The 13828-nt window shown below is 36.6% G+C and overlaps 1 protein-coding gene across 7 annotated transcripts in view; it reads left to right on the top strand.

The window, feature by feature from the left end:
* NAALADL2 (N-acetylated alpha-linked acidic dipeptidase like 2) overlaps window positions 1-13828 on the top strand; it is a 1329911-nt gene that overhangs the window by 1283255 nt on the left and 32828 nt on the right. For all 7 annotated transcript variants that reach the window (XM_073897013.1, XM_073897016.1, XM_073897023.1 and 4 more), the window contains one exon: window positions 345-540. In XM_073897013.1, coding sequence (XP_073753114.1) covers window positions 345-540 — 196 coding nt within the window. The remainder of the gene's footprint in view (window positions 1-344; window positions 541-13828) is intronic.

Here is a 13828-nt window from a genome sequence, read left to right as displayed (position 1 = left end):
TTTGCTTGCCTTAATTAATTCTCAGATGCTATGAAATAGACATGACAATTCAAGCTTTGGTGAATATTAAACAAGATAAATATGTAAAGTGCTCAATACAGTGCCTGGAACATAGCAGTCTCTCAATGAGTACTTATTTCCTAGTATTATTATTAGTAGTAGTAGTGGTAGCAATAAATTTAATACTCTTAGCAGAATATAATTGTTCAGACAGAATATTTTTGGTGGAATTAATACATTATAAAAGTTTAACTGATGTTCCTTTTTGACATCATGATTACGGAATGCTTATTTTGCTCCTTTAAGGATGTCTCTTCTGAGATGGACTCATTTATCTTCACCAGGTGATCAACCCAACACTCAACTGCTAGCCCTGGCCTCACGCTTGCGGGAGAGTGCTGAACTCTTCCAGTCAGATGAGATGCGTCCTGCGAATGATCCGAAGGAGAGAATTCCCCTCCGTGTCCGAATGCTGAATGACATTCTCCAAGACATGGAAAAAAACTTCCTGGTACAGCAAGTGCCACCAGGTTTTTATAGGTAGGATATGTGTCTTAACTTTTGTTTGTTTATGCCCCTCAATTAAATTTTTATGTTTAACTTTCAGAATTTGTAACTTCTGTGAACATGACACTATTTTTTTAATTTCTTTTTTATTTCTTTTTTAATTAATTTTTTATTATGTTATATTAATCACCATACATTACATCATTAGTTTTTGATGTAGCGTTCCATGATTCATTGTTTGCATATAACACCCAGTGCTCCACGCAGAACGTGCCCTCTTTAATACCCATCACCAGGCTAACCCATCCCCCCACCCCCTCCCCTCTAGAACCCTAAGTTTGTTTTTCAGAATCCATAGTCTTTCATGGTTTGTCTCCCCCTCTGATTTCCCCCCCTTCATTCTTCCCCTCCTGCTATCTTCTTCTTTTTTTCTTAACATATAATGTATTATTTGTTTCAGAGGTACAGGTCTGTGATTCAACAGTCTTACACAATTCACAGCGCTCACCATAGCACATACCCTCCCCAATATCTATCACTCAGCCACCCCATCCCTCCCACCCGCCACCACTCCAGCAACTCTCAGTTTGTTTCCTGAGATTAAGAATTCCTCATATCAGTGAGGTCATAAGATACATGTCTTTCTCTGATTGACTTATTTCACTCAGCGTAATACCCTCCAGTTTCATCCATGTCATTGCAACTGGCAAGATTTCATTCCTTTTGATGGCTGCATAATATTCCATTGTGTGTGTGTGTGTGTGTATATATATATATATATATATATATATACACATCTCAATTACATCTACGAAAGAAGTTTCTGACAAATAGTGTTCTTAAAAGATGAAATGTGATACTTTTATAGGGTAGTGAACTCATCAGTGATATATATATACCACATCTTCTTTATCCATTCATCTGTCGATGGACATTTTGGTTCTTTCCACAGTTTGGCTAGAACTCATACAGGAATTCAGTAAAGTGGCAGGATATAAAATCAATGCACAGAAATCAGTGACATTCCTATACACCAACAACAAGACAGAAGAAAGAGAAATTAAGGAGTCAATCCCATTTACAATTGCACCCAAAACCATAAGATACCTAGGAATAAATCTAACCAAAGAGGCAAAGAATCTGTACTCAGAAAACTATAAAATACTCATGAAAGAAACTGAGGGAGGCACAAAGAAATGGAAAAACATTCCATGCTCATGGATTGGAAGAACAAATATTATGAGGATGTCAATCCTACCTAGAGCAATCTACATACTTAATGCAATCCCTATCAACATACCGTCCACTTTTTTCAAAGAAATGGAACAAATAATACTAAAATTTATATGAAACCAGAAAAGACCCTGAATAGCCAGAGGAATGTTGAAAAAGAAAAGCAAAGCTGGTGGCATCATGATTCCGGACTTCCAGCTCTATTACAAAGCTGTAATCATCAAGACAGTATGGTACTGGCACAAAAACAGACACATAGATCAGTGGAACAGAATAGACAGCCCAGAAATGGACCCTCAACTCTATGATCAACTAATTTTCAACAAAGCAGGAAAGAATGTCCAATGGAAAAAAGACAGTCTCTTCAACAAATGGTGTTGGGAAAATTGGACAGCCACATGCAGAAGAATGAAACTGGACCATTTCCTTACACCACACACAAAAAGAGACTCAAAATAGATGAAAGACCTAAGTGTGAGACAGGAATCCATCAAAATCCTAGAGGAGAACACAGGCAGCAACCTCTTTGACCTCAGCCACAGCAACTTCTTCCTAGAAACATCACCAAAGGCAAGGGAAGCAAGGGCAAAATGAACTATTGGGACTTCATCAAGTTAAAAAGCTTTTGCACAGCAAAAGAAACAGTTGACACTATTTTTTAATGCAGTTATTATGTGTAGTTATATGAGTAATTATTATATGTACAATTTGAGGACCATTCTCCTACCCAAAGGAAATTTCAACTGCATGAGTATAGAATAAAGGAAAATGGCTTAGCAGCATCATATAGAAAATGACTAAGAATTTTTTTTGACATTAAGCTCAGTATGAGTCAGACATGATATGGCTATAGGAAAACCAAATGGGATTATAGGTTGTACTGGGAAAAATACACTTTCTTGAATGAATCAGGAGAGAAGCTTATACTGTTCTTCCTAGTAAGACCACAATTAGAGTATTGCATTTAGTTCTAGAAGCTCCCTGTTGAGAGAGCTAAATAAGTTTACTATTCAGAGGAGAGTGGAATTTAGATGGATCTGGAAAGACCAGATTAGAGATATTAGTTGGAGGGTCACAACAGAGTGACTTCTAGAAACATTTTAGCAATTTTAATAGATACTTTAATAAACCCATTTTGATATGGAAGGGGGATTAAATTTTGGCTTTTAGAGGATGAGAGAAGAACAACATGGTTTTTATTTTATGGTTCCTAATATAGTAGAGATTAAACAGAGAGGGAAAATGGAGTTTGAAAGATTATAACTTATTTTATATATTCTTATTTAAGTTTTTGATTTTCCTACAAGACACAAAATATAAATACACCTTTTCGTGAATGGATGCATATGCAATGTGCATATGTGTATAACAGCTTAACGTATGTGTGTGTGTTTATGTCTTGTGTGTGTATATATGCATGTGAGTATGTGAGAAAAGGCAGGAGGCAAAGAGGTATTGGAAAAATAGTGAGGCAGGAAAACTTTTTAGCCCGAAGCTCTCATTCATAAAGGACATCAAATTTATACTTTTGCACCACATCACTTTACATGTGTGTGTATGTACATGTATATATATATATATATATATATATATATATATATATACATAACATATAACATTAAAAATACCCTGGACTAGACATACTGTGCATGACTGAAGGATACAATTAGGACTAAAGAATCGAAGCACAGGAATACACATCTCAATTACATCTAAGAAAGAAGTTTCTGACAAATAGTGTTCTTAAAAGATGAAATGTGATACTTTTATAGGGTAGTGAACTCATCAGTGATAGTGAGTTCACTACCACTGCATGCATTAAAGCATAGCCTAAGTAGCTCTAAGTATTTTGACTGTATGAGGTTTAAGGTGGCCTTTAGTACCAACATTCTCTGATCTGACAAAACACTTGATCTCTCTGCATCTTAATTTCTACAGCGATGGTAGAATGAGACCTGTTTAAAATAAAAAATCTTTCCTAGTTCTGATATTTGGTGATTTTCCTTTATGATTTTAAACTCAAAATTCTCGTTTAAAATCCTTATATTGGGGCGCCTGGGTAGCTCAGATGGTTAAGCATCTGCCTTTGGCTCAGGTCATGATCCCATGGTCCTGGGATCGAGCCCCGCATCAGGCTCCCTGCTCTGCAGGAAGCCTGCTTCTCCCTCTCCTGTTCCCCCTGCTTGTGTTCTCTTTCTGGCTGTCTCTCTCTCTGTCAAATAAATAAAATCTTTAAAAAAAATAAAATAAAATTCTTATATCATTTCTTCTAACACTATGACTCCACCTTATAAGACTTTGGAAAATGTTAACTTATTACAAGAGATACCTTTAAGACACTCTTGTAAGCACCCGAGACATAGAAGTTGCCTCAAGTTAATAACACCTGCTCTGATGTGGTTATATTCCAGAGGTGGGGATGGAGAAACAGAATGAACAAGGTAACTGAGTAAAATATAGTGTATGGTAGGTATAATACCAGCTAAAGAAATAATTAAGCCACATTATTAAATTTAGCATTACTAAAAAGTCATAATCAGAATAAGGAAATTATATTTTAGAATATAAAAATTTCCCTCACTTTTAATTTATGAAAAATTCAGAAATTAATAAAAATCATACATTAAGAATATAGTTTTATATATCATGATATAGTAAACACATTCACCATTTGCCTTCCTTGGCACTTGCGCTAGTTATAGAAGACCCCTATGGTCTGAGGTATACATCCAGAGAACTTTGCATTACCACTTCAATAATATTTATTTATCATACATTTTGAGTGGAAAAGGAAATACTGATCTTGTCTTGAGTTAACAGTGATGAAGAAAGTGATTCTTTTTCCTGTTAGTGATATGATTACGGTATAACTTGTATCCCAGTCCCAGGGTGCAAGCTTCAAAATTTTGATTATGATAATGTTCTAACTCATAATAGACTTTCGAATTGAAAGCTTATGGTTCAATATTTTGACATTATTTTAAACTATTGCTACAGTTATTAAAGAACTACATGTATGCCATTATTCTCTTTGGCCCTATTAATTCATATATATGCCAACGGCAAATAGATTTAAATAGATAGATGCAAATAGATAGCCTCATTTTGATTTATCTGACTGACCTTTATCCCAAGATTGTCATGAATTTTTACTTCACTTCTGAAATATGTAACAAATCATCCTACTTCATGTTTTCTCTTAGTAGAGAATTCGTATTTCTAAATGTTCTTGAAGCAAAAATTTCAAAATTACAGTAGATTTTCTACTCTCAATCCTTGTAAGCTCTTCCTTTATGGGGGAGGAAATGTTCAAAGTACAAAAATGGGTGTGACAAGATCATATGCAGTTTAAGAAAATGGAAAAATTGATTATAATGATAACCATATGGAGTAAAGATAAAATTGTTAATGACATCATATAAAAGAACATTTGGTGAACAAGATTCATTTTTTCTAACATTAAATAACCTTTAGAGATGTTATTCATGTAAGAATCTTACTCTTCAACCTGATGGTGTTATGACAATTCTCATCAAATAGACAAGGAGGAAGTCAAAAGTAATTTGTTTTTCAAGAAAGTTGTTGACAGAAGTTCATTGTATAAAGCTAAATATTTCATTTAGAATTTGGGTTGTGTCCCAAAGGATACTGCCTCAACCAAAGTGTCACTAAACACCGAAACATTATTTTTGGAATATGTGAAGCAATTTTCTCCATAATTCAGCATCAGAAGATTCAAAGATTTTGAAATTCTGTGATGTTGCATGTAAAATGTGTTGTCTTTCTCATAAATAAACCCTCATCAAACATTGCTCTGTGTAAGCATATTGATGGAAACTGACAATATAACATCCCTACATTTAAGAAGTTTAAGACGTAAACTGTATAAATCAAAAATAAAAAAAAATCGAAGAATACTTATGCAAATTTCCTAATGAATACTACAGGCAAGAAGTGTTGTTGGGATTCAGTGAAGAGAGAAGTTTTTATCTTGTGATGGTCCAGAATGACTTTTTAGGGGAAGGGGGAAATTTATCTGGGCTTAAGGAAATGATAGGATGTCCATTAAATTATGAGGTGCTATAGACTGAATGTTTTTCTTCCCCCAAAATTTATATGTTGAAGCATGATCCTCAGTGGGATGATATTCAGTGGTGGGACCTTTGGGAGGCTCTACCCTCCCTCATGAGCGGGATTAGTGCCCTTTGTAAAAGAGACTGCAGAGACCCCCCCTTGCCATTTCCTGCCTTGTGAAGACAAGATGTCTGTGGACCAGGAAACGGACTCTCACCAGATTCCAAATCTGTCAGGACTGTGATCTTACACCTTTCATCCTCCAGAACTGTGAAAAATAAGTTTGGGTTGTTTATAAGCCACCTAGTCTGTAATATTCTATTATAGTAGCCCAAACTGACTAAGAAAGGAAGCACTTCTAGGAGAGGATGGTGTGAAGAAAAGCACAAAAGAGAGATTGTACATCGTGTACCAGAGAGTAGAGAAGAAGTGGAATAGTTTGAATGGCTATTAGGATCGTAACTATGGAGAGATATGAAGGAATGAAATTGTGGAGTACTTTAAATTCTCTGTTGAGAGGTTTGAACTTCATTTTTTACACAAAGGAAGCCATGAAGAAATCTGCATCATTAGGAAGATTTCTCTCGTCCTGGAGCTGGAAGAGAACAGAAACCTTCAGGAAGACTCTAGGTGTAAGAACTGCATGGCGTGCTGAGAAACTGACGGAGCATATTAGTGTCAGGAATGAAGAACAAAGGGCTGATTTGGGAGATGATGCTAAGGAAGAATTAATGAATTTAGGGATTGAATGGCTTTGAGAATCTTATTTCGGGTTGTTTTTTTTAGGATTCCCTTCAGCCTAGGCTGATGAAGCAAGGATGTGCCTCTTCTCTGTCCATGTCTCCAGCCGCTTAGTTAAGTCGCTCGGTATCTCTGGGTCTCAGGGTGATTATGTGATCACGTGTTGATAAAGATAATTTCTAAACTCCCTTTTAGCTCCAAGAATCTGATTCAATGGGCACTCACACACAGTATTAAGCTTCACCTCTATAATCAGGGAATTCTTCTAATCCTGAGGGGGGGAGCAGGAAACAATACAGTGATAGATTGCAATGATATAATGAAAAGCTGCAAAGTTCTCCAGAGATACCGAGCTTAGTAGGCAGTGGGAAGCAGATGAAGCAATGTATATGATCAGGGACCCTGTAAGGGAAAGCACATTAGAAACTACAAAGCTTCTCAAAATTATTACTACAGTCAAAATCCCACAAGGTAAAATTTGACTCATTGTCCCTGAAAAGGGAAAAGATTATGCATTTTCTTAAAAACTCTGAGTCTTTCATCTCTCCTCTTCCTTTTCTATATAACTCCAGTACGTACTGCTCTACTACTCCTGGGAACGGGCATCGTCTGGAGATGGGAGCTTGTGGCATCTGTTTTGTTGTTGGTTCCTTTTTAACTCCTGGTAGTTATTATTCTGCAAAGGCAGAGTAAGCAGTGTGACCCAGTGAACCTATTCATTCTCTACTACAGTATATTAAAAAAAAGGGGGAAGAAAGAAAGGAAGTCTTTTTTAGAAAAGTTTTAGGTTTAGAGAAGAATTGAGCAGAACATACAATTTTCCTATAACCTTTCTCTCTCTCTCTCATACACACACACACACACACACACACACACACACACACACACACTCACACTTCCCCCACCCACAAGGCACAGTTTCACTGTTATTCCTATTATTAACATCTTGCTCTAGTGTGGTACATTTGTCACAGTTGATGAGGCAACATTAATATATTAGCACTAATAGTTTATGTTAGGGTTTACTGTTTGTATTTCCAGAATGTACTATCATTTGATCATACAGTATGTTAGATTGGCTTCCTTAGTTAGCAATGTGATTGAGTCTTTTCTATATTAATTTATTTTTATCACTGAATAATGTTTCATTGTATGGATATACCACAGTTTGCTTATCTATTCACCTATTAAAGGGCACTTGGTTTCTTTCAACGTTTGGCAATTATGAATAAAGCTGCTGTATGTATTCGTGTGCAGGTCTGTGTGGATGTACACTTTCAACTGATTTTGGTAAATACCAAGGAGCACAACTGCTGGATCATATGGTCAGCCTATGTTTAGCTTTGTAGGAAACTGCCAAACTGTTTTCCGAAGTGGGTGTAGCATTTTGCAGTTCCCCCTTAGCAGTGAATGAAACTTTTGGTTGCTCCATATCCTCACCAGCATTTGTTGTTAGTATTCTGGGTTTTAGCCATTCTAATAGATGAGTATTGGTATCTCATTATTTTAATTGCAATTCTCTAATGAAATATGATATTGAGAATCTTTTCATATGCTTATTTTCCATCTATGTAACTTCTTTGGTGAAGTGTCTTTTGACTCTTGTTAAGTTGTTGGCTTTCTTATTGTTCAGTTTTAAAAGTTCTTTCTATATTTTGGATACGAGTCTTTTATCAGATATGCCTGTCTTTTCATTCTCTCATCAGTCTCTTTTGTGAAGCAGAAGTGTTCATTTTAATGAAATCCAACTCATCAACTTTTTCTTTAATGGGTTGTGCTTTTAACGTTGAATCTAAAAGTTCATCATCAAACCCAAGCTCACCCCGATTTTCTCCTATGTTTTCTTCTAGGAGTTTCATAGTTTTACATTTTATAAAAGGTCAATGATACATTTTGAGTTAATTTTTGTGACTAGTGCAGGTCTATATCCAGATGCATTATTTTTGCACATGGATGTCTAGTAGTTCCAGCACTAATTGTTGAAAAGACTATCCTTTCTCTATTGAATTGCCTTTCCTCTTTTGCCATACAATATACTTTAATACTGCCTTTTACTATCAACAGCTCACTTGTTCACAGAAGAGTTTGCAGAATTAAAACCATCATGCAGCAGTGATATTGTTTGGGATTTATAAAAAGATTTGGGATTTATAAAAGTAGGAAGGAGTTTGAATGGGAAAACTTACCTTTTACTACTTGCATGGCTTAGAGCAAGCTAAATAGTAACTCTGAAAGTCAGTTTCTCAAGAAAATAGAAAACCTCAAAGGTCTATTCATATTAGGATAAATTTAGATAAAATACTGAGATAACACTAGATGAAGTGAGGATAAAATGTGAGAAAATAATTTTTAAACTCTAGAATTCTATACAAATATTACAAAATAAAAGTAACTTTTATTCCATTCTGTTGTTTTAACTTCTGACTTTGATAGTGTTCTGGATTCCAAAACTTCTTCCTCATATCTCTTTTAACCAAAGGAGAAATAGTTAAAAATTCAGTAACACACATTCTCTTTCCCCAGGGTCACTACAGTGAAATTTTTCTTTCATTTTTAATTTTTATTATACAGTCCTTTCCCTTAAACATTTGCTAAAAGCTTCCATATTGAGGAATTATAAGATCCCACAGAAAATAAAAAGTTTGGGATGGGATAGAATTAAACATGCAGTTTTTAAAAAGAGTGGATATAGTATTTAAAATAGTGTTAGCTTCCAAAATAAATGTGGACACTCTAAATGACAAACCTTTTCCAGTAGGAAAGCCTTCTTTCAAACCACATTTTTTTATGTGTTTAGGAAACAGCACTGCAAGCAGCATAGTCTTTCGGGGCAGATTCTCCCTTTTATGTTTTGAAGTGTTGAAGTTTGAACGACTTTTTAGATCTGGGCACCAGCCATTGCATGCTTGAAATTTAATATCTTATAGAATATGCAATCTTCCTAGCTTATTTTAGAAAATCTCCCCAAAATGTTTGGCCTTGTCCCAAATTTTTAGAATCCTTTTTTTTTAAGGATTTTATTTATTTATTTGATAGAGAGAAAGAGAGAGAGCACGGGGGTGCGGGGGGCAGCAGGCAGAGGCAGAGGGAGAAGCAGGCTCCCCACTGAGCAGGGAGCCCGATGCGTGGCTCACTCCCAGGACCCTGAGATCATGACCTGAGCCGAAGGCAGACGCTTAACCAATTGAGCCATCCAGGTGCCCTTAAAGGGCATGAGTTCTTGAGGCTACTGTTCTGTTTCTATGCCTCCTTTCTTCACTTGCCCCTATACCAAACTAAATAGTCTTAAAAAAAGGGGTGCCTGGTGGCTCAGTCGGTTAAACGTCTGCCTTCAGCTCAGGTCATGATCCCAGGACGAGTCCTGCATCAGGCTCCCTGTTCAGGGGGGAGTCTGCTTTTCCCTCTGCCTCTGCTGCTCTCCCCACTGCTTGGGCTCTCTAACTCTCACTCTCTCTCAAATAATTAATAAATAAAATCTTTGAAATAAATAAATAGTCTTAAAAATAGGAAAGTCCTAACTACAGCTATCTCCTTTATTTTAAGTGACTACACTAAGCTGCACAGACATAGAAAGATCTTTGATTTTAAACTTTTAGTGTACAAATAGAAAACCATGGGATGTTAAAATTGCTCTCAGCAAAAATGTGATTGGCGAAGATTTATTAATAGACAGCTGCAATGTATGAGTGTGAAAGACATTACCATGGCCTCACATTCGTACATTGGAAGAGGTTCTCTGGGTAAGATCCCATGTTTAGTCTCTACATATTTAAAGAGTCAGCAGTTAAACAGCAAAAGCTAATAAGGGTTTCTCTCCCTCCCCATTATGAAATATACAGACAGACAGACAGACATATGCATTACTGCACTAGTAACTGATTATATGGGATTAGAGGATGATTTTACCAAAGGATCAGAAATTTGGTGTGGCTTTGGGGAAAAGATTCGATAATCCATCCATTGCATCTGTATTGCAGTATTTTATTTAAAGATTTATTTTTTATTTTTTATTTATTTAAAGAGAGAGAGAGAGGGCAGGCAAGTGGGGGCTGGGGCAGGGGGAGAAAATCTTCAAGCTGACTCCCCATTGAGCCTGGAGGTGGGGGGTGCTGGATCTCAAGACCCCGAGATCCTGACCTGAGCTGAAAACAAGAGTCAGATGCTTAACGGACTGAGCCACTCAGGTGCCCCATGCACCTGAGTTTTGATTTGAGAATGTGGGGAACTGAGAAGGAAAAAAGCGTGAGTCAATGTTGAATGCTAGCTGCTTGGCAGAAATGGAGCTCTGGGAAAGTGAACATCCTCAAGCACCATCATTTGAAATAAATTAAAGGCTAATTATGATGCTTAAAACAAAACTACCAGTTATACTGTAATATTGTCCTATTGTTCTTTCTAAATGTGTGGTATTTCAGCTACACTGCCGTTAAGTAGTCTGTGGGTGCTATGCAAACAACTACCTTTATAATATTATTTCTCTGGGGGATTCATGTGAGTTCCAAACAATGGCCTTCATCAGGGGTTTTGGGAACAGAAACTTATTTGTAAGTTGAAGGACAGTGTGTACAACTGCTTGTACCTGTTTGGGGGGGTCTCAGACTCTGTGTCCCTATAGAATGTGGGAGCAGGTTCATAAAAAAGGAATTCGTTTCCAAGATAGCTGGAATGGCCTAGAAGTTCAGAGGACAATTTCAAGCTAATCTAAGCCAAGACAATTTTTTGTTAGCATCCTTGAGAGCAGGAAAATAGCAATGTAAATGTCAAGATGCTTCTGCCTTGAGCCAAGAATAAACAAAGCAAGCAATCCATTAAAAGTACTTTTCAAACACATAAGCTCCCAAAACTTTGCTTTTGAAAGATGTTAGAACTAGTTTACACTTAGGCAAGCAATGATATTAGACAGAACTATTATAAAACACACTTCCCAGATACCCTATGATCAGGTTTATAGCTATGTATTCTGTACATACATTTGATTTTAAGAATTTTAAGAGCTTGAAGGGCGCCCGGGTGGCTCAGTCAGTTAAGCATCCGCCTTTGGCTCAGGGCATGATTCCAGGGTCCTGGGATAGAGCCCCACGTTGGGCTCCCTGCTCAGCGGGAAGTCTGCTTCTCCCTATGCCACTCCCCCTGCTCATGCTCTCTCTCTCTCAAATAAATAAATAAGATCTTTTTTTTAAAAGATCTTATTTATTTATTTGAGAGAGAGAGAGAGACAAAGCGAGAGAGGGAACACAAGCAGGGAGAGAGGGAGAGGGAGAAGCAGGCTTCCCACGGAGCAGGGAGCCCGATGCGGGGCTCATCCCAGGACCCTGGGATCATGACCTGAGCCGAAGGCAGACGCTTAACGACTGAGCCACCCAGGCACCCCTAAATAAATAAAATCTTAAAAAAAAAGAATTTAAAGAGTTTGAAATCCAACCCCTCCCCCCCAGAAAAAACACATTTTAGAATAAAGGATTTCATTATACAGTTTTCATGGTGTTTTAATTAGAGTTAGCTATATAAATACCAATAGAACCTCATGTTCGGTGTTTGGGATAATAACTACTTTGTTCGGGTTGTACTATTTCTCTTGGCGAGGTGTGGGTGACCTGAATGGAGCTAAAATCCCACCATTGTTTCTGTTGTCATTAATTCTATCAGAAATGCCTCTGATTTCTTTAGACTATGAAAAAATAACTAGTGATTAAGCCTTACCATAATGCTTTTAAAATATTTTTCATAGCGGCCACTTGCACAAAAGAATCTATGTATGAATACAGTTTTATGATCTACACAATGTAAAATTTCCAGAAGAGGATTGAAGACCTGGCTCATGTACAAAATCTTTATAATGTTGATCATTATGTACATTCCCTATTACACTTTTTATGATAAACATATACATTAGCTTCATAATTATGTATCCCTTTCATATTTTTAAAGTTTCTACTTCTAAACTCCCAAATTAAAACAAAAATTAAAGTACTGCAATCCAAGCCTCCTTTTTTAATAGCTCATTTTGTTAATATTGAAACAAAGAACGTATCCCATTTTGACAGATAATGTTCACTGCAATTTGATTAGACATTGAAACACTTGTTCAAAAAATTTCAATTGACAATAACCACTTTAGGCTAATTGGTCTAAAACTTAGTCTGCTAGGATCAAAATAGAAATTCATATGTGCACAACTGTTATAATTTTATAAAAATGTTTCTCAGGTTTGAGGTTTCTTTCTATACAAGGTGAGAAAAATTACTGTTGTCATATTTGCAAAACAAGACACATTGCCAGTCTGAGAGTGAGTTGTGATTTTATGGTATATTTAATAACATTATGAATAAGAATAATAACCATATTCCTCAAGGATGAGGATTTACTTTGTACCAGGCACTGTGCTGTACATTTTCATATATTATCTATAACACTTTTAACAAAATTGCAGTATCAGTCCTGTTACCCGCTGTATAAGGTAGAAAAACCTGAAACTTAGGAAAAGCAAATATGTTGCATAAATGGGATTTGAACCTATCTGGTTTTCTCTAAAACCACTGGTCTGGGGCACCTGGATGGCTCAGTCATGAAGCGTCTGCCTTCGGCTCAGGTCATGATCCCAGGGTCCTGGGATCGAGCCCTGCATCGGGCTCCCTGCTCGGCGGGAAGCCTGCCTCTCCCTCTGACCCTCCCCCTGCTTGTTGTCCTTCTTTTGCTGTGTCTCTCTCTGTTAAATAAATAAATAAATAAATAAATAAATAAATAAATAAATAAATAACAAAACCACTGCTTTTCCTATTAGGTAGTGCTGCATGTGTTTCATCCAAATTCTTCCTAGTTTTCTCAGAAGTCACCAGTAAATTTGTTTAGATTTTGGTGCGTATCTAGCCAGATATTAAAAGATTCAATTTTCATAAGTGCTTGTTAAGTTTCATCTGTTCTACATTGACAATTATATCTCCTAGCCCTAAAGTGTGCAGAAGTGTTTCTGTGAGGCACCACGTCTACCCCTACTCCTGGAAAAAAAGATATGCCTTATTGTCTGAATCAATAAGATTATCTTTTCCCAAGATATTGCCTACCCTTTCTGGTTTCCATAAACCTTAAATGCAGTTTAAAGAGAGGGGACATTTGTCTGTTAAATATCATATATCAGAGTTGGAAATGTTTTTACATAAATAACAGTGCAGTATAGAAAAGGAATCACTAGACGAGGTCTTTAGAGATTGGGGCTTAAACCCTAAAAGGCCACTGATAAGGTAATCCTACCAGTCACTTCACTTCCATGAGAGTC

This window comes from Callorhinus ursinus, unplaced genomic scaffold (genome assembly GCF_003265705.2).
Source record: "Callorhinus ursinus isolate GAN/ISIS: 27379988/994484 unplaced genomic scaffold, GSC_fseal_2.0 scaffold1, whole genome shotgun sequence".
Classification (NCBI taxonomy): domain Eukaryota; kingdom Metazoa; phylum Chordata; class Mammalia; order Carnivora; family Otariidae; genus Callorhinus; species Callorhinus ursinus.
The sequence above is the reverse complement of the archived record's forward strand: the minus strand, read 5'-3'. Positions and strand labels throughout refer to the sequence as shown.